We start from the raw sequence: 20,057 nt of genomic DNA on the forward strand, positions 1-20,057 counted from the left end.
CAGATTGGCAGCTGGCTGCAGGACAGTTCAAAGGTCCAGCTCTCCAGCAATTTAAAACTAACCCCCCAAAAAACCCCTTAAAGCAGCCCATGGTGTATCATTAGATAATGGAGCTTCTGAACCTAAACTGGTACGGCAGGTCTGGGCAGAAATCCACACCTTCAAAATGAAGAAGTGCTGCTATCTGAGTGACAGGACGGGCTGGAATTGGCGTCGTGTTGGTCGGCTGGGGATGAGCCAGCCCTGCGGGCACCGGGACGTGTTGCTGGGGTTCAGCTGGGACACAGGGAGAGGCTCCTTCAGCCCAGGAGCAACCTCCAGCCCTCTGCAGAGCCAAGATCTGCACTGCAAAGGGTGGGGAAGGTGAGTACAGGGTGCGCTTGGCTGGGAAAGCACAGCTTGGTGTTGCCATGGTGAGACATCACTAACAACACTCATGGGGTGGCAAGATCCCGGTCCCAGCAGCCCACAGTCACCTCACAATCCAATCCTCTGTGCTTGGTCAAACCTTTTTTTTAGATGGTGATTTTTACTACAAGAGCAACTCTGAAAGCTGCTGGGATGTTTTGCTCTAGGGGGAGTGGGTTTGGGGCAGAATTAATGGGGCAATTTCTTTTCTGTCTCTGCTCAGAAACTGTCAGTTCAAACGTGAGGCTTGTGAGCTGTGGTGGCTTGGTCCTGGAACATGGCTGCAGGCAACCAGGTCCGTGTGTGAGCAGGGTTGGTCTGGCTGCCAGGGAGTGTGACCTGGGAAGGGATGGCAGTGTCCAAGCCCAGTGTATCCAATGTCACCAGGAATCCGGTCACTCGTGGAGCTGGGGGAGGGACATCAGTAACTTGAGATGTGCTGGACCACACCATGTGGGACCAAAATAAACCTAGAGAGGTGACCAGCTCTCTCAAACCAGAGAAAACCAGATGCTTGGCCAGAGAGCTGGTGCCCAGATCAGAGGCCAGGGAGGTACCGTGGCTCTGGGTGCTGGGCTGTGGGTGGTGGATGCAGCTGGTAGGAACTACCCCCGTGTCCTGGGGTCCCACACACCTCCTGCCCCCCGGGATGCAGCGCTGCCACTTCCCCTCTGCTGTCACAGGGAAGAGTTGAGCTCTGGAACAGGTTTCGTTAGCTCTGCCATCAGCACTTGTGTAACGAGCTGTCCCGCCCCGGGAAGCGGGCGCGGAGCCGGGATCCGGTCGAGCTGGTTCCCGGCCCGGGCTCCGCACGGCGCGAGGCAGGGGAGGCTGCGGGACCCCTGGCCAGGGCTGAGCTGTGCAGGTGTGAGGGCTGCTGCTGCTCCCCGGCAACAGAAATCATTCATGGGAGACTCGTAGCACTTACGCGTGATGTGGTTACCGGGCTTTTATGAGCTGCAGCTTGGGCATGAACCACATTCATGTTGCAGTGAGTCTCTGTTTGTCATCTGAGGAAGGGCTGCTCCACAGGGAATCTGTGCCCGGGAGTCCTGCACCCGCAGCAGCTCCCGCGTGCCCAGAGGGGGGCTGGATTGCTCAGCTGCTCCTGGGGGATGTGGTGCAGGGCACCTGTGGTGCAGCACCTGCTGCCTCAAGCCTTGCAGCCTCTTGACCCCTTCCCTTTGCACAAGGGCCACTGGGCATTTGGGACGTCCCTCTGGATTTCTTGGCACATGGGGTTGGATTTTTGTTCTGTCCCTGCGTGGTCCCTGCAGGCAGACAACAGCACAGCCCCAGCAGGGGTGACCCAGGCACTGTGGGGCAATGGATCCCTACACCCAGTTTGGCTTTTCTTGCAAGAAAAATAGTTCAGACCCTTCCAAATCATCCTTAAAAGGACACCAGGCGACTATTTCCGTGCTTGGCTCAGCCCTGCAGCAGCCCTCTCCCATCTGTGTTTTCCACTCCCCAGGAGCTGGTTGCCAGGCTGCTGTGATGAATCATGGGGTTGCTCTCCACATTTACCCCCAGCTTCCTCTTCAGTGGGCACCTTCCTACCCAGCTCTCACACATTAGTGCTCACCAAAGAAAGAAAAAATGCACAGTTCTCCATCAAATCTGTGCTCTGGTCCCTTCCCCATCCCTCTGCCCACCTCCCCCAGCACAGGTAGGTGACAGCAGCAGCCCACTCCCCCTGCCAGCCCCTTTCCCCCCTTGCAGGAGCATCGTGCCCACCACACCCAAGCTGTAAGTGATTTGAAGTGTCTTGTATTTTTGTCCAGCCTGGGGGTCTGGAGGTGGGATGGTGCCTGTCCCTGGAGTCCCAGCACTGGCCAGGCAGCTCTGGCTGCTGCGGGTTTCCCTGGTGCTGTCACTTCCCGGGCCAAGCAGTCACTCAGATTTCTGTGGGTTGCCATGGGCTGTATTTATAGCTTGCTGTGCTAAAAATAAAAACCTCAATTCTTGGGTTCCCTGATTGCAGCCTCAAGTAAGGAGAGATGCCCAGGAGCCCCCCAGGAGGGTGGGTTAGGAGGGTGTTGTGTGATGTCCCCAGGGCTGCTCCCACAGAGGACTGAGATAAGTTTATTTCTTGGCATTTGTGTAGCTGCTGCATCATTGCCCGACCCAGCGTGGCTCTTGCTCAGTGCAGAGCCTCGTGGAGGACTCTCATCCTACTAAAAATATTTTCTTCTGTGTCATTGGGCTTGATCCAATGAGTCTGTGAGCGAGAGGGGATGCAGGGCTTCTGGCTGTGCTTGTCTGGTGCTGTGCCACGGGGCAGAGGTGCTACCAGCATGCTCTGAAAAACGTCTAGATGTGGAGCCTTTGGGTGTGGTGGCACGTGCCTAGGTAATGTTTCTTTCTCTTCTTAACTAGTTGCCAAGCGAGGCCCCTTCTCAGCCCCCATGGCATGACCGGACCAGGACAGCAGTGCTGGGCAGCTGCGGGTGCCTCCCCTCCAGGGTCCTGTGGGATGACGTCCCAGAGGAGCATCACCAAAGACCAGGAGCCCAACGTGTCCCCCTGAAGGTGACCTCCCCCTGTGCGTGTGCCCAGCACGAGGATGAAGCCAGTCAAGGCAAGTGATTTCTAAACTGGCTTCTTCATCCAGCTGCTGCAACTGAGCCGAGGGCAGGGGGCTGGGGGGTCCATCCTGCTCTGCCCCAGACTCGGGGAAAGAGCACAGCTGATCCGTGCAGAGGCTCCGGCATCTCCTGCCCTCCCAACTCCGCTGCTCTCCTGCCCAACAGCACCAGGACCCCGGCGAGAGGCTGCCCGGGGGGGCTGCTGGGCTGGCTCTGCGTCTTCTCCCTGCACGAAACGTTCCAGCTTTAACCAGCAAAAAACGAGTCGGGAATATCTGCTGCCGGCATCGCCCCCGGCCCCTCCGGCCCCTCCAGCCCCCAGCCCCCTCCTCCGCATTTCTGATGTCATTCCTGGAGCAGCGTGACTCCCCCGGCCGTTGCCCTGGCGACGCCAGCGATGCTGGGAAGCGCAGCGCTGTCCCGCTCCCCCCGGCCCTTCCCGGGCAGTGGAGGGGACCGAGCCCCCCGGCGCTGAGCCCCCGGGACGTGCCATGGGCTCCCATGCCCCGGCCCGCTGCCCACAGCCCCCCGCGACCCCCGAGGCTGCGAGGATGCCGGCGGCTGCCAGAGGTAGGTCCGCGCTGGGGGGTTTACCCACCCGGGGGCTCCTGCCGGGGGTTTTACAGCGTCCGTGTGTTTTCCCGGCCCCACGGATACGCGTGTCCTTCGCAGTGTTTCCCTCTCCATGTGCTCCTGGCAGCCCCAGGGGTCTCATCGCCCCAGTTTCAAGGGGGAGTGGCGGCTCTCAGCCAGCTCTGAGCCCCCCGAGGGAGGGGAAGCCGGGGCAGGGCGGTGCTGGGCGGGCACCAACCCCGGCACCCTGGGACCAGCGCTGTTTGGGACTGCATATGGTGGTCTGGAACTTTATGTGGGGACAAGCCCCACACGTGTGGGTAGCAGCCTTGCCTGATGACCTGAGTGACTGTCACCGTGCCCACTTTGATTGGGACAGCAGGGTGGGACCCCCTGGCTTGTGTTGTGTTTCAGCCCTGGGTGCTGCTCCTGGTGTTGTGGCCTCTCTCCTTGGGCCCGTCCCAGCACGGGGCTGTGTCCTGCCAACCCCAGCCTGTGCCAGAGCCTTTGGGAAGGTTTATGGGGATACCCTATGCAGGGGCACCCCAGGACATGCAGGGAGCCCCTGTGTGCCAAGCCCTGCACCCCAGGGCATCCACATCCCTATGGGAATGTGGGGATGGGGCTGCCTCCTGCCACCCCCCTGCCTGCTGCCTGTCCGGGGCACTTGCTCAGAGGTGCAGCAGCCAGAGCTTGGTGCTGCTGGCTCAGAGCTGCTGCCATGACTTCGTTTCCTGCTCGATGAGAGTTTTACAGTCAAATTCTTGCTGTAAATAGGACCTGGATGAGCAGGATCGAGATGCTTCAACTACTCTGGCTAATTTGTACATGAAGGTATTTGTCTGGCTGTGGATTTAAGAGCTTTCAAGAGCCACGTGTACAAGCTGGCAGGCCCCAAGGGGGTGAGGAAGGCAGCGTTTGTTTTGGCACCTCTAGAGGCAGGGAGAGAGGGGCCGGGGCTGCAAGGTGAGGGGCGCGGAGCCGGCAGCGCCGGGAAGCAGGAGCTGCGTCCCACCGGGATAGCAGGAGCTAAAAATACTGAACGGGAATGTGTCGAAATGCAGTGGGGAGGCACTGCCCACCCCCGGCCAGACCCTGCTTTGACGGAATTAGAGGAGCTTTAATCTGCTTTGGAGGCAGTTTCAGCTCTTGGGAAGCTCCCTGGGCTGAAGCAAAGGCTGCGTCCTCAGCCCAGGGCCGTGTGGTTTGTGTTTATGGCAGAGGAAGCCTTAACATGCAGAAATGACAGCACTTTCCCCAGAATACCCTCTGTGTCTTGAGACCATAGTGCAAACCTGTTGCAGGGAAAGGGAAAAGCCTGGGTCAGGTACATCCCTCTGGTGTCTGGGATGGAAGAGGTGATTTTCCAGGTCCTGGCAGGGAGCTTTTTGCCTTTGTGCATCCCCCGGGGCACCTGGAACAAGGTGGCCCCATTTTGTTCCCACTCAAACACCTCCCTCTGTGCAATGAATGTAAAACGTTTAGGTGAAATAACAATGTTGTAACAGGTCTTCTGGAAAAGGTTGGCTGGAGCTTGCTGTGAATTCCCAAAGGTAACTCTCAGGAGGTTGTTTTTGAGAATAACCCCACAGCAGCTCACAGGGAGAGAGGAGGGTTATGTGCCATTTTGCTGGCAGTCAGGTTATCAGGGTGCTTTGTGCTGCTCAGCCACCAACCCAACAGCATTTCTTGGGGTGAGAATGCTGAGGATGTTCAGTCTTGCTCTTGGCTCACAAAACTCAGCCAGGAGCAGGGTGATGTTGCAGTTTGGAATTTAATTAGATTTCTTTTTCTCTTATTCATTTATTCTGCCTCTCAAGTATTCATTGCTTTCCAATAATCTTTAAATAGTGGTGGAAAAGTTGGAGATAAGTCATGCTCTCTCTGCATAGTTATACATTTGTGGTAAATATAGTTTTCATGCCCAAGATGTCCTTAGGAAAAAAGGGCATTTTTTAAAAGAAAGTAAATCAACAGTTCCCATCACAATTCATTTTTGTCTGAACACGACTCAAATATGACTGCTAGAAAGGGTTTAATGAATACAAAGATACATGGACATACAGAAAAATCTCATTTGCTTGTTAATTAGATCATGGCAATGCTCAAAAACCTTTCAGCACTTGCCCAGCCAGTCCCTTGGGTGTCTCAGGTTGGGGCTGCTGAAGGAAGGACAAGGCATAGAGGAGGCACACTGGGACCAGACCTCTTGGTATGAAAGTCCCTCTGGAAAACCTGGTGGGCTGTAAATGCTATTGACCTGTGATCCCCCCTAAACATAGTCCAGGGACTTAAAAAATTAATAACCTTATAGATAAAAATAAATTACATGCTAAAAGCCCTCCTTTTATTAATGCAAGCACTTAAGTCCCACCGCCAGTGCCTCCAGAGCTGTAATTGCTGCAGAGAACCAACCACAAGCCCAGGGAGGGAGCATCCTGCTGCTCACAGCCACCAAAGGAGGGGCTGGCTTCAGCCAGGCAGGGCGAGCTGTCACCCTCCCTCTGCCAGCTCTTCCCCCTGGCAATAACTGAGCCATTAATTAATGTTTATACAGCACTTTAAAGATAAGTGCTGAATAGAAGTATTTATTTTACATGCGATGGGGATCACCCTCCTGCCGTGCACACCAGCAGGGGGGAAGCCCCTCTCTGCACAGAGCAGAGCTGCTGCTGGTCCCTGCCCAGCCCGTTTGTCCCTGGAGCAGTTTGGCCCCTGGATTTGGAGGGGCTGGGGAAGGCCAGGCAAGGCCCAGGCAGCAGGCAGAGGTGTGAAGTCCTTCCCCAGCATCGTTTCATACTTCACAATCAGACACTTCAAGCCAGGGGAAAATCAATCTGAATAACTTGTTGGACGCGTCAGCCTGAACTGTGTGCATGTCGCCTTGGAAGTTACACCTGTGCATGAATGAAGTCGAGCCCCGCTCTCTGTAAGTAATTTGTTTTCTTTATTTACATGAACAATCCTGCTTGTTGCACATGGTTCCCCGATGCACGAGGCTGTGCCACTGCATGTTCCTCAGGAGTTCCAGAGCTGGATAGAAGTAATTACTGACAACGGAATCGTGCCTTGGAAATCGCTCCCGTGGTGTTGCTAATCACACTGAAGTGGCTGTTCTATTACTAAGAATAATATTTTGCTGCTTAAGGCTGGCTGCATGATGAACTGTCATAGGGAAGTATTTTGTACAAGGGAGAAAAAAGACGTTTTGAAGCTGTTGGAGCAGCAACAGGAGGAGGAGTCCTCCAGCCCCTCCTTCAGCCCCAGGTCGCTGTGCCCGGCTCCAGACATTCAGGTGATATTTTAAACGTCTTTTTGTTGAGCATATCCCTCTTTTCTTTGGGAATTTCTAGTCAGGTGTAACTTTATTTTAAACTTTGTAGCACGTGCTGGGGGACGTGAGAGCCTCCAGGCCCAGGAAGGGCAGAGAGCTGCTCCCCCGCAGTGACCTCCAGCAGGGCCCAGGCTCTAAGTCCATCCCAGCCCAGGAATATAAAGTGCTCAGCACTGGGGCAAACGAGGCCCTGGAGAGCTAAGCACCAGGAAGCAGATAGAGCGGTGTTCAAAATTAGTCCAGGGTTGAAAATAGAGCCATAAGGAGGGGGCTGCAGGCAGCCTGGGATGCAAGCGTGCTCGAGCTGCTCCTTGCTGCTTGCTGGGGCGTCCTCTGGAGCATCCTGCACAATTTTCAAGGATGAGAGGGAAAAAAAATCCTGATAATTCTTTGAGTCTCTTCTCTCGCTGCTCCTGAGAGGGCAGGCAGGAGCTGTTGAGCAAGAGTAAAGGCAAAGAACCTCTTCCCAGACAGAGCCTGCCACCTTTCCAGGCTGCCCAGGTGGACTGATCCTGCTGAGCAGCAGGCAGCTCGGTCCCAAGGGGTGGGTTATAAACCAGCTGGAGGGATGAGGAACACAGCACGTTCCAGACCAGTGTGGTTCCTTCTGGTTTGCTCCACGGTGGTGCTGTCTGTGCAGGGCTAATGCTGCGGGATGGGGTGTGGTGGGCAGCGTTGGAGGAAGGGAGGTGTTTGGGGGGGGAAAGGCTCTCTGTCCTGCTCCTGATTGTTCTTTTCCTGGGGAGAAGAAAGGAGGTGACCACTTGAGAAAGTGTGGTGAGTCCTGATGGAGGAAAGTAAGCAGAGCAGAAAGCTGGTTACCCAGCACACCAAAATTCCCAGGTCACAATCCCTTGCTCTGCTTCCTTTGCTGATTTTAGCACTAAGAGCATTATGTGACAGGTAGAGACATTGCAGAGTCCTCCCTCTCCATAAATAGCTACAGGGAGACAGTGAAGCATGGGCTTCATGCTGTCTCCAGCAGGTATGCATTTTCCATCATCTGAAGGTGCTTCTTGTCATGCTGAAGGAGAATCCCCACTCCCTGGTGGCCTTTCAAACTGGAAGGGGCCACTGACAGGTCAGATCTTACCTTCTCTACATGCCCAGGAGGTTTCTCTCTGCAGTGAACGGCATGTTTATATTTCTACAAATTTTTACAATATAAGTTATTTCTGACGTCCTTGGGATGACAAGGGGCTGCTATTCTATCTGTAGTCTCCCCAGCTGATAAGTGAAACATGGGAGAAGAAACCAGAATTCCAGGCATTCTTCCAGTGCAGCAGAGAACAGTGGGTTCAGCTTTGTTACATGGAATAGGTGTCGTGCTTGAATAAGGCAATTTCTCAAAGGTATTATGTGCTGGTAATTAATCTTAGAGCTCTGCTGGAAGACAAGTTGAACAGTGTTTGTCAGTTCACATGTACACCCACTCTGAATGGTTAAAGAATCTAAGAGACTAATAGGAAAATTATTTCATCTAGAAAAGCAATGTATTAACAGTTTCCTGAAGAAAAGCCTTGAAGCATTTTTAGTAGTGGAGAACAGGAAAGAAACAAGTGTTATGCAAATTAATATTTAATTTGCTGCTACTGAATATGGGAGAGTCATTTATTTTCTCATGGAAAAAGCAAACACGTTTAGCAATTCATTGCTGACCCTCCCCTTTTACATACAGACTTTTTTATCTCCAGGACAATTTTGAGGACGCTGGTGTGGGAAGGTGCCGAGTTCTTGACAAACCACTTCATCATCACCTACAAAGTTGCCCAAAACATCAACTCAAGGACAGGCAAGTGCCCTAAGCAGCAGAGTTTCTGGTATTTCCATAGAGGAAGAAGCAGCAGCTCGTTTCACACGGGGCTGGCAGGCAGTGATACACAAACACCGAGCACAGGGCTGCAGGAGTGGAAGGGGTAGAGCAGGAGGTAATTCCCAGGTCAGGATACAAAGTGCAGCACGTGCCTGTGAAAGGAGAGTGTTCTCACTGCTGGACTTCCCCCTCTGCTTTTTTTTCCACGACATTAATTTTTTTGAGCCAAACTTTTCCAGTTTTTTGTTCTGAGAGATTCAGGGGTCTGGGTAACACTGGCTTGGCTTTGCAGGGCTCTTCTGGCACCCGCTTAAGCCATGTTGTGTTCCTAAGTGACTGTGATAAGCTGAAGGGCTGGATCCATTCTTTACCTCCAGCAAAAGTATGTCAGAGGAAGAAGTAGGTCAGTTTGCTCCCAGTTGCACCTCCACCCGCACACACAGGTCACCTGCTCCAGGAGTCAAAGGGCTGCTCTGTTTTTGCAATCCATGTAATGCCCGATCTGCCATGTAAATGAAAACATTCTTCTTGAATTTGAGGGGATTGGGCCTTAATGCTTAATCTGAAAACAAGAGCAGCTTGTTACAGTAACGTCACAAAACGACAGCCTGGAGAAACTGTATTGAAACCTGAGTGGAGATTATAAACCAGCTAGCAAATTGTTTGCAAAGGACATGGGCTGTAACTGCTGGCAATCTTGCACACAGGGAGTGACAGAGGCTGGAATAACCTTTGGAAGCCAGATGGGATCTCCTGATGACACAAAGCAGAGTGCCCTCTGCTTGCACTTTGAGAAGATAGAGGGAAATAAACGTTGAGTCTGAAGACAGGCCCAAATGAATCTTTAATGATTTTGAAACATTTATGTAATCTACCAGTTACATGCAGAATAAAAAAATTATTCATGAGAATCATAACAAAGAAAACTAGGTAGAATGAGGTCAGTCTGCCAGCCTTGTCGTGCAGCTACATTTCTCACCACCTTTCCAGGAGCTGGATATTAAGATAATTCATCTCCCCAGCACAGGCATCGGGACCTCGAGCCTCTCTTCAATCAGGCAGCTCCACTTCTCCAGATGAGCCCTGGAAAACCCCCTCGGCCAGCCAGACGGGCTGCCGGGCCCGGTGCTGACCCCCGTGCCCGGGGCGCCCCCGCGCAGGCCGCGCAGGCCGCGGGGCTCCGCTCGCGTTTCCCTGGCAACGGTTGCCACACGCGGCCCGCGGGCGCCCGAGCCCCGCGCCTGCGCAGTGCGGCCCTCCCCCCCCCCGCCGCCGGCCCCGCCTCCTTTCCCGCCGAGCGCGCGCGCCGCCCCGGCCGCGGAGGGAGGGAGGGAGGGGGCGCGGGGGCGCGCATGCGTGCGCGCGCGGTCCCGAGCGTTGGCAGCCCCGGCGGCGGCGGCGGCTCCTCCCGCCCCCCCCCCCTCCCCACCGCACCGGGCCCGGTGCCTGCCCCCCCGGCCTGCCCCCCCCGGCCTGCCCCCCCCCCCCCCCGGGCCTGCCCCCCGCGCCGCCGGGGCTCGGGGCGCCGCCGCCTGCTGCCCCCGCCCCATCGCCCCGGGGATGAGGCAGCGGTAGCGCGGAAAGGTGAGGCGGCGGGGCCTGCAGGCCGCGGCGGGCGGGCGCTGAGGGGGACGCGGGGTGGGGGCCGCCGCGCGGAGCAGCCTGCCGGCGCCGGGTGGGCTGCGCCCCTCGCCTCCTCCCCCTCCTCCTCCTCCCGGGTGGGGGCGGGGATGCGGGCAGGGCCGCGGCGGGGAGGGGGAGCCGCCGTCCCGCTGCCCTCCCGGGGCTGCCCGAGCGGCGCGGGGATGGGGGTGCGGGCGAGAAACCTCTGCTGCTTCTCCCGGGCCCGGCGCGGGAAGGAGCCGCAGGTGCTGCCCCGGGCCTGCCCCGCGGGCGGCGCGGGCGGGGACCGCGGTACCTGCGCGCATTGTTCGGTGGCCGGGGCGGGGGGCGGGGAGGGGGCCCGCCTTTATTCCCGCCGCCGGGCAGGTGTCGGGGCCGCGCCTTTCTTCTGCGCTGCCGCCAGCCCGCGGCCCCGGCGGGGGGCCCGCCGGGAGAGCATCCGAGGCTCGCAGGGACAAACCCGAAAAGGGATGCTGGCGCTGGGCTCGGGTGCCGTTTGATTTCCGAGTGGATTTTTAAATTGCTCAGTAAGCCCTGCCAGTGACAGTCCTGAGGGCTGTGGGGCCTGTGGTGCTGTATTGTGCCCGGGAGAACGCCCTGGTGATCCTTCCCACCGGCTCCTCTCCCGTCTGGTTTTCCAGATGCAGCGGCAGCGATCGGTTGTGTCAAAGTCTGCTGCCTTTTGTTTTTGTTTTAGATGGTGGATGTTGATGTTTGTGCGGGCGGAGATAGTGCCAGAAGAAAAATGGATGCCCTGACAGATAGTGCAGTTGAGATTGTCCCTTTGGAGCTCTATGATTCAGCCAGAGCAAAAATAGCTGCTAATCTACAATGGATCTGTGCTAAAGCCTATGGAATAGGTAAGATTACTTTTATCTCTAAGTCATTCTTGGCTTTGTTCTTGCTTTTTATGTCTTTTCTGCCATTTCAGAAGTGATTACATTGGGCTTTTGCATCATCTTTGTTTTAAATATCAGTAATATGGCAGTCTGTTCTCCTGTGATAGGAGTTTCCTCGTGGCTTCGACAGGAATAATGGAACTGTATGAGATGCCCTGAATCAGCAAACCTCGTGGTGCACCCTCACAGCTCGTGCTGGTGAAGAGTGCACACCTCAAAATGTTTAAATACCCATTGTAGCTAAGTAGACTTTCCTCCAGAGAATTGTGTGTCTCTGCTTGCAGACCCCAAGGCCCTCCAGGCTGTGAAGGCTTTGCTGTGCTTCCTTGTCTGGTGATCTTGGCCAAGGGGATGCTGGGACCTTGACACCCTTTGTATTCTCAGTTAGGACTCTTTTGTTTTGGTCAAATTGTGGTTTTGGTTTCAAGGTGAGCTAAAAAGCAATCCATTTATGATCAGCAGCATTCTTTTGTGGAGATGTTGAATGAATAGGTGCAGTTTGTGTTCTGTGACATTAAATATCAAGTTGTAGGTGACAGAGGAGTTCTTTCCCTGATGTTGTTATAAACCCTTGCAGTCAAGTGTGGGTAGAGAAAGATTCTTGGTCTATTATTAGTATTTTCTTGGCCTTTATTGAAATTTGCTTTTTTGTTTTGAACTGTCTTATTCTGAATTGTTTCTAAGATGCATCTTGAGTTTGAGTGGCTTAATTATGAAGAAATATGATGGAATACTTGTGTTTTTTTGGTTTATCCGTAACAAAACTTGTAATAAAAACCTATGCTAAGTCTTGTTTTGGAAAATGAGGTAGCCCTGTTAATCTAAGCCTAATTCGCCCAACTCCTAATATGCTTAATGGCTTAGCACTAGCTTACTTGGTGGCAAGGCTGAGGAAAAGCAGTCCATTGCTGCACTGAAATATTCCTTCTTGTTGGAATATCTTTCTGAATTATTTTTCTTTTTTAACATTTCCAGCTCTGTCAGTGTTCTGATCATCTGATTGTGGGGAAAACAGAAAATTATGGTTTTAAAATGTTCCATGTTAGTGAACACATTTTATTACAAGCAAGAGACAAAATAAACCAAACCCATTGATCATATGATGTTTAAAAAAATGTGGGAATTTTAGGTGAGTGTTAGCAGAACATTGATAACTTGAAAGAACTGAGCAGGCATTTCCTCGTGTAAATATTTTTCAGTTGCTGGAATTGTTTGTAATGTTTCCTGAAGAATTTTTAGTGATTAGAGGTAAAATGGATATTCCAGACAGGGAGCCACACTATTTATGTTATGACTTTGTTCCAAAAGAAAGCTAATCCTAAATTAGAATGGACTGGCATGGATCCTGTGCTGCAGAGGAAGCTTTGTGGCCTCATGTTTCTTGGTAGTGCCTTCTAGTGCTCCAGAGCTCAGGGTTGTGTCTGTGTGTCTTGGACCAGTTAACTGGACAACAGCAAGTCTGTTCACACTCTGGACAACACAAACTTATTTAAAATAAGTATTTGGCTTTCTTTTGACTGGAAATTGCAGAACACCCCCCCCCCACCTTTCATAAAGACAATATCTAGCATGGAGAAGGCTGAGCAGCACTGGCCAGTTTTTCCACTTGTATTTAGGCTTGTTCAGGTTACATTTTAATAGAAGTTCAATGCCATAAACAGTAGGTAAAACTGTTTATATTGGGGCTTTTGATGGTTAGTTCCAGGCAGTACAGATATTTTTGTAGGACCATGGAAATTCAGTTTGATATTTGCCATGACTCCTGCAAGGCATTGTCACACAATGACCATTACTTCTGGAATAGCATTGCAAAATATTTAGAAATTTGTTACAAGTCTCTTTAATTCATAGAGAGATGGGTTTTAAAGGCTTTCCTATGTGATTTATCCTTTTGAATAACATTAGAACTTAATAGCTTACTTGTCATCTCTCAGGGTTATGCTTTTGTTTTAAGATATTATATGTGGTGCAGTGAGTCATGGGCAGCTACCAAGCCCTTGTGAATTTGTTATACAAAATCTACCTATGCAAATGAAGGTTTTGGTTGTTTGGTAGTTTGTTGTTGCTTTGTGTTTTTTTTAAATTATTATTATTTTGGATTTAGCTCTGGTCAAGTTGATGAAAAAAATGCTTCTCTGTTTATACAATTAAAACACTCCTATGTTCTGAAGTATTTTTTATCTGATAGGGTTTCCATAACTGCCTTCAAGTGGCTAAGTAAAGAGATTTTCTTCTGAAATACTAGACTTGGAATTGACTTACATGAATTGACATAATTTTTTGCTGGTGCCTTTCCTGGATTTCATTTCCATCTGAGTAAGGCTGAGCTCACACTGAAGTGTGGGAATGGTCAAGAGCAGGAATTTTATTTGAGACTGTCACTAAAACTCATTCATCTCTGCAGGTTTTACCTGAAGCTGTTTTCTGATCGAGTTCTCCACACCTAAGCTGACATCTAAGTAGGAAAATTCTTAATCTTTCCTTTTTTCTTCTCAAGGACAAGTTCCTGACAGCATGCATGTCAACTTGGAGCCGAAGTCCTAGTTTGGGCTTTGTTTCATTTGATTATTTTTTCCTCCCTTTTTCCTTTCTGGCCACAAAAAGAGGGAATGTTGGTAGTCAAACAACTGAGCACAGCTCCCTTTTCTCTTCAGCAAATACTGCTAGAGAGACAGCCCCTCTTTCTGTGTGGCACTGGGGCTGAATGGTTTGTCTGGGGAAGCCTGTAGCTCCTCCTGTCTGTTGTCACAGATGGGTTTCAGAGGGAGGCCTTTTGTCTGGGTTCCAGAAGACAGAGGGGAAGGATGTTGGGAAGGAAAGTGTTTCTCTGCCTGCCCAGATAAATCTGGGAGTTCTGTCGTGAATGACTCTAAAAGCCTGTGCACAAATGTCTGGAAACCCACACGCTTAGGAGATGATGAAGTCTGCTTAGCTGAGGCATTTTGAGGGAGTGGGGTTTGATGAGAACAGAGTTATCTTTTTCACCAGCAAACTGACGAGAACCAGATGTGCCCTTGAAGGAATTCTCCCAGCAGTGTGAAAATACAACGTGTGACGTTGAAGTGGCCAAGGAGTGAGGGTGCTGGGGAGCTTGTGGAGCTGGAGTTCAGAGGAGGCGAGCGTGGGAGGCTGTGGGAGGCTTGGCAAGCTGTCCCTGGGGGAGCTGCGTGTGACACAGATTGCCAGGCACAGTGGGAAGGGGACCTGGTCCTTCTGTGCCATTGTCCCCTCGGGTTCTGAGCAGCAGCCATCAGAATGAACACACCTAGTCCCTTCCCATTCGATGCATCTTGGACAATGAAAAATTGTGATTTCTCAGCAGATTTTATTAGTACAGCATTGATTTATTTGTAGGAATGATGTTTTCTGTCATCACAATTATAATGTGAAAACACAGGTATGGGGGGAGGGTAGAGACAGCAGCTGGCTGTAAGCAAATGGGTTGTTGCAAGCCTTTCTGTCCCAGATGTTGTTGCTTCTTTAAATCAGTTTGTAAAATTTGGATTTTTCAAAATGAACTTGGTGAATTTTACTTATTTATCAGACCCTGGAGCTTTACATAGTTTCCAGAATTAATAAATTAGCCCAAGATATTTGGCAAGATGCAGGCAGGAAAGCCAAGCACTAATGTCATGAATTGTAGCACGAATGAAGTGCAGGTTGTGGCTTTTTTAAGTCTTTGAAGTGCTTAGTACTTACCTGTTAAAGAAGATTTTATAGGACTGTAACAGCTTCCCACAGTGACAGTTGGAGCATGTTTCCTGGATTGAATTGCCTAAATTCCTGGCTTCCCAGCTTCTAGTCGTTGTCAGCTTTCTGCTCAGCTCCATAGTAAAATACCTTTAAGCAAGCTGTTGTGTTTTGTAAATATTCAATCCTTAGTCATTTGTTTCACTAATAATGCCAGTTTCATAAACACTGAATATTGCTTGTGTGAAGTTCACAGGGGTGAAGAATTCCATAGTTGTTGTTTTGTCTCTTCTGCTTCATTCAGGTTTGTGGCTTTATGCCTGATCAAAAGATGTGGTAATGAGAGAGTGGTTCCTCTCACCAGCAGCACACAAAGTCTTTTGCTTGTTGTTTTTCCTGCCCGTTGTATGTAAATTTTCATGTGTAACATAACAGATCACTTACAGAGTTTATGTTACAGTTCTGTAATGGGAACCAACAAAGAATGTTTTTGTTATAATGCAGGTGATCTTAGTTGCTGAGCAAGTGTAGTTTCTGCTCACGATCTGCAGGTTAGAGGACATCCATACAGCTCTAAATAATGCTGGGAGCAGATACTGGTACTGATGAAATCCTACCCAGAATGTGACTAACCATCATGCTGGTGGCTGTGGTGCTTTGGCTCTCTTTCTGTGTGAAACCAGTTCTTCATGCTTCTGGAGCTAAAATAGGATCTGGGCTGTGTCTGTTTCTCCAGTTCATGGTTTCAGTCAAATTCCTGCAGATTGCTGTGTTTTTCTTTATCAAATCATAATTGGCTTGGAATGAGTTTTGTAAGTGAAATGGTAAAGGAATGGCCCCTGCCATAAAGTGAGGAGAGTCTGGTAGTAATTGTCTCCCTGATGGCTGTAACCAGTGAAGCATTTTTTTGTAATCCTGTAAACTGTGTTGCACACATTGATTTATACTTGGGACTGACAGTTTTTTGAGAGATTAGAGCTCATGGATATGATGGAACAGACCAAACAAATTGCCTCATGAGAAATTCTGTTGGTTTATTTTTGAGTCCTTCAGCTCTTACTAACATAGCTGGGAGAGGGATCTCTCCAGTAGGCTCAGTTGGGGCAAGAACACTTAAAGAGTTTATGCTGCATGTGGTATTACTTTATAAGTATGGAAAACAGCAAAAATGAGCATTTTTGCTCTATAATAAGATGACTGTATGCAGCTGAGTAACATGGCATAAAATCCATGTAAGATCCATGAGTGAGAGATGAGGTCAACTCAGATATTAAGTGTAGCATGGTAAATTCTTTGACAATTATTGACAGAAAACTTTGGACAAACTTATATGAGTTTTCACAGATCTGGTGATCACGTTACGTGCCATTGCTTTTATGCTACTGTCAGAACTCTGGTAGTTTTTAAGCTGTATGTGGGGTTTTATTATGTCTTTTCCAGCCATCTTCAGTGTACAGTCTCTATATCCCAGCACTTAATGTTACATAAAGAAAAAATAATGATCTTAATTTTTAATAACCTCAAAAAGCTTTCAGTTTTGAAAAATAGGGGCGGTACTGTATGACTAAATGGGTAGCTGGTAGAGCTGTTACAACACTGGTTTACTACACGTTTTGATTTAACTGAGATGGACTTTGGCTCATGTAATTGATAATATTCTGTCTTAGCTTCTCTTTATAAACATGAAGTGCTCTGCAACATACAGACTGTGTGATTTATTTTTGCAGTTCAAAGATATACTATGAGTAGGAGGTTTTTTGTATGGGGAAATGTAATTATTCTAGAAATGAGCTGAATGAAAAGTGAATGTGCCACCAAATTGGTAATTCTTCTAACTGTAGATGTGCATGTTTAAAATGAACTGTTGAAGTGACTTTGGGGAAAGATCTTTAGAGTGACTGGATAGCAAGAGATGGTATTTTATGTCTGAAAATTATGAAGTGTCAGGCTTCTATTGAGACAACTCACTCGAGGCTAGAAAGCATTTTCCCTGGAGTTTGAAGACTCATTATTTCTGCTAGACTATTATAAAGATCAATAGCTTCTAGCCTGATTACTGAATATGAGTAGAAGTATTTATTTTGGGATATATCTATATTTAACTTGATTTGTGTCTCTTCAATAATATCAAGAAACTATTGCTTGCAACAGCATTTCCTTCCACTTTCAACTGCTGTGCTTAGTTGACATTTGCCTGGTGTTGCAGTGTTACAGCCCCCAGCACTGACCCTGCTTCAGATGGATTTGAAATCTCTTCCTGTGTTTAGAGTGATCAGGAGATTAGTTTTTGTTTCCATCTAGCCAGCTCTGAAGCTGTGCTGGTTTGTAGCAAAAGTGGAAGTCTTTTTCAGGGGTGGGATTTGGTGGGGAAGAAGTGATGTGTGAGGATGAAGTCTTCTGTGTGGTTTATTTTAACTTGCACGTGAATTACTACACTTGGGATTGGTCTTCAGTTTGATTAAATCATAAGACAACTTGTGGACATTGTGCCATTCCAAAAGAAGATGATTTTAGACTTTAGCATTTTAGGCTGTGATCAAAGCAAATTATTTTAAATTCTAACTAAAATTAAAATACTATTTCTATGTACTAATCAGTAGACGTGATAGTGTGTCTTGCTGATGAAGCTGGGTCTCATGTGAGGATGCAGCTAGAGTTGTGTGGAGGACAGTGGGGCTTTTGTCCCTGTCAAAGTGCTGTCTTGAAAGGGACTCCAGTGTCTTGAGGAAGCTCACTGGGAATGTGTAGGGTTTTTCCTGAAGGATGTATATGGCACGAGACAATTATATATGCTTTACTTAATTAAAATACAAGCACAAAGACCTACTGAAAACCACTTGCACTATGAAACTGCAGACTGAAATACAGGGTGCTTGACTGTTTTCATCTTTCATACCTTCTAACTGATGCCACTCACTGGTGACACATGTTGAAGCTTCTCTCGGTTGTTTCAGACAACGTCCCAGAGGAGCTGAAGGACCCGTTTTACATAGATCAGTATGAGCAAGAGCATATAAAGCCCCCAGTGATCAAGCTGCTGCTCTCCAGCGAGCTGTACTGCCGTGTCTGCAGCCTCATCCTGAAGGGGGATCAGGTGGCTGCGCTGCAGGGACACCAGCCCGTGATCCAGGCCCTGTCTCGGAAGGGGATTTACGTCATGGAGAGTGATGATACCCCGGTGTCTGAGTCTGACCTGGGCTGTGCACCAATCAAAATGGTGAGCTTAATTACATCCACCTCATCAGCTTCTTCTTATTTAACACTATGTAAGATAGTTAATGGAATGAAGAGCTCTTAATTTTCTAGGTCGCTAACCTCAGGAAGTTTTACTTTTAAATACAGTTAGAATATATACTTGTTTTTTAAAATAGTGTTTTATTTTTCAATATTAATTATTTCATTCTTTTAGAGTTCTCACATGGCAATGATTGATGCTCTTATGATGGCCTACACTGTAGAAATGATCAGCATTGAAAAAGTGGTTTCTAGTGTCAAGCGTTTCTCTACATTCAGTGCCTCAAAAGAACTACCCTATGATCTAGAGGATGCAATGGTTTTCTGGATTAACAAGGTAAAACTTACTTTGAGAAAAGTGTGCCTGGTTCTTATTGTCACTTCTCAGATTTATGAAAAGGTTCTGATGAGTGTCTCCTTTGCATTTTTCTTACCTGTGCATTTCTATCATCATTTCCACTTCCAAAGAAAAGAACTCTTTTAATTGCTATGTTGGTACTTGTTACCTGAAGGTCAGTGGTGGTTGGCTACAATATCCTCCAAATACAGATGATTATTAATGTTATTTCATTTCCTTATTACTGCAACATTTTCTACTTTTGTTGTCTTGCTTGGCTTCCCAAGTTTTCCCCATGTATTGGGAAAGAGAATCAGACCAGCAGGGAAATGCGTTTTCATTTTCTTAGGGGTGCTGTAATAAAGCTGATAAATTTTTCAAGGCAAATTTTAAAATTAATAAGATAACTAAGAACTAAATTAGGAAAACCATAGAAACTGGATTATTTATTTTCAGACAAGCTGCTATGAGAGTGTGTGGGTTTTTTTAGATGAAGCATTGTTTCCTGTTAAATGGCAGGACAGGCTTAACTCTGACTTGCTTGGATGCAGTTACCAGCAGTATTGAGACTTCTCAAAGGGTAGAAGTTAAGTTACTGAAACCCTTGCAGTATCAGCAGAGTCACATTCCAAAGAGAGAATCTCCTTTGCAAGCCCAGGATTCCATTGTGATTGTAGCTACTGTTAATAGTTATTCTTGAAAACTGTTTAAACAAATTATTCTGTTAAATTTTATACTTGTAGGCTGGATTGACCATTAAGTAAGGGGGTTAAAAAAGAGAACTTGACTTGTGGAAATACATATGCAAATGTATTTTAATGTCTTTTCTATTCTTTGCCCTTTTAGGTGAACCTTAAAATGAGAGAAATAACAGAAAAGGAGATTAAATTAAAACAGCAACTAATGGAAAGTCCAGGGCACCAAAAGGTAAAACAGATTTGTCTTCACTTGTGACTTTGTTTATTGCTGATGAATGGATTTAAATACAAACATCTCAGTATTTTCTTTGTCAGAGAAAGGTGAGGGATCCAGCCCCCAGAATTCCTGAGATTTTGTGCATGCAGTTTGTTTTGTGTCATTCGTGCCCTTCCTCTCCTGTCAAGCCCACCTGGTATCTTCTGACTTTCCTTTATGTTTCAGTTGGACTAAAATAATTTGTTTCAACTTAAAATAACTTGTATCAACTTTACATGGGTAAATATGACTCTGCTTTCACAGCACAAAATATATATTATATATTTTGAAAGCTCTTGGGGCGTATTTATTGTGCATGGGTTAATTGTCTAATATATATTCAGAGGCTTGTTCAGGTTCTATCTAGCAAGCATACTCTTGGCATTCAAATGTTTTATGTATGTGCTTGTAGGTTTTTTCCACCTTTTTCCCTTGGAATTGTATCACAATGCACTAACATTGCAAAATAAAGTACACTTTCATGTCTGGGGAATGTAAAGTAGATTTTTCTCAAGCATCATGTGTATCAGCTGTCTGAGCTCCCAGTTAATGATTTGATGAAGCCTTAAGAAAATTTATATGTTGTTTCTTCAATTTGGCATTG

The 20,057-nt window shown here is 48.4% G+C and overlaps 1 protein-coding gene across 3 annotated transcripts in view; it reads left to right on the plus strand.

The window, feature by feature from the left end:
• Window positions 1-2,787: 2,787 nt before the first annotated feature.
• Window positions 2,788-20,057, plus strand: part of CAMSAP1 (calmodulin regulated spectrin associated protein 1) — a 33,020-nt gene continuing 15,750 nt past the window's right edge. For 2 of the 3 annotated variants that reach the window (XM_051636631.1, XM_051636633.1), the window contains exons 1-5: window positions 2,788-2,989; window positions 11,037-11,199; window positions 17,883-18,145; window positions 18,338-18,499; window positions 19,346-19,426. In XM_051636631.1, coding sequence (XP_051492591.1) covers window positions 2,975-2,989; window positions 11,037-11,199; window positions 17,883-18,145; window positions 18,338-18,499; window positions 19,346-19,426 — 684 coding nt within the window. In that variant the 5' untranslated portion in view covers window positions 2,788-2,974. Of the gene's footprint in view, window positions 2,990-10,220; window positions 10,301-11,036; window positions 11,200-17,882; window positions 18,146-18,337; window positions 18,500-19,345; window positions 19,427-20,057 lie in introns of those variants that run through there. The other variant, XM_051636632.1, reaches the window with a different exon arrangement.

This window comes from Apus apus, chromosome 19, assembly GCF_020740795.1.
Source record: "Apus apus isolate bApuApu2 chromosome 19, bApuApu2.pri.cur, whole genome shotgun sequence".
In the NCBI taxonomy this organism is placed as follows: Eukaryota; Metazoa; Chordata; class Aves; order Apodiformes; family Apodidae; genus Apus; species Apus apus.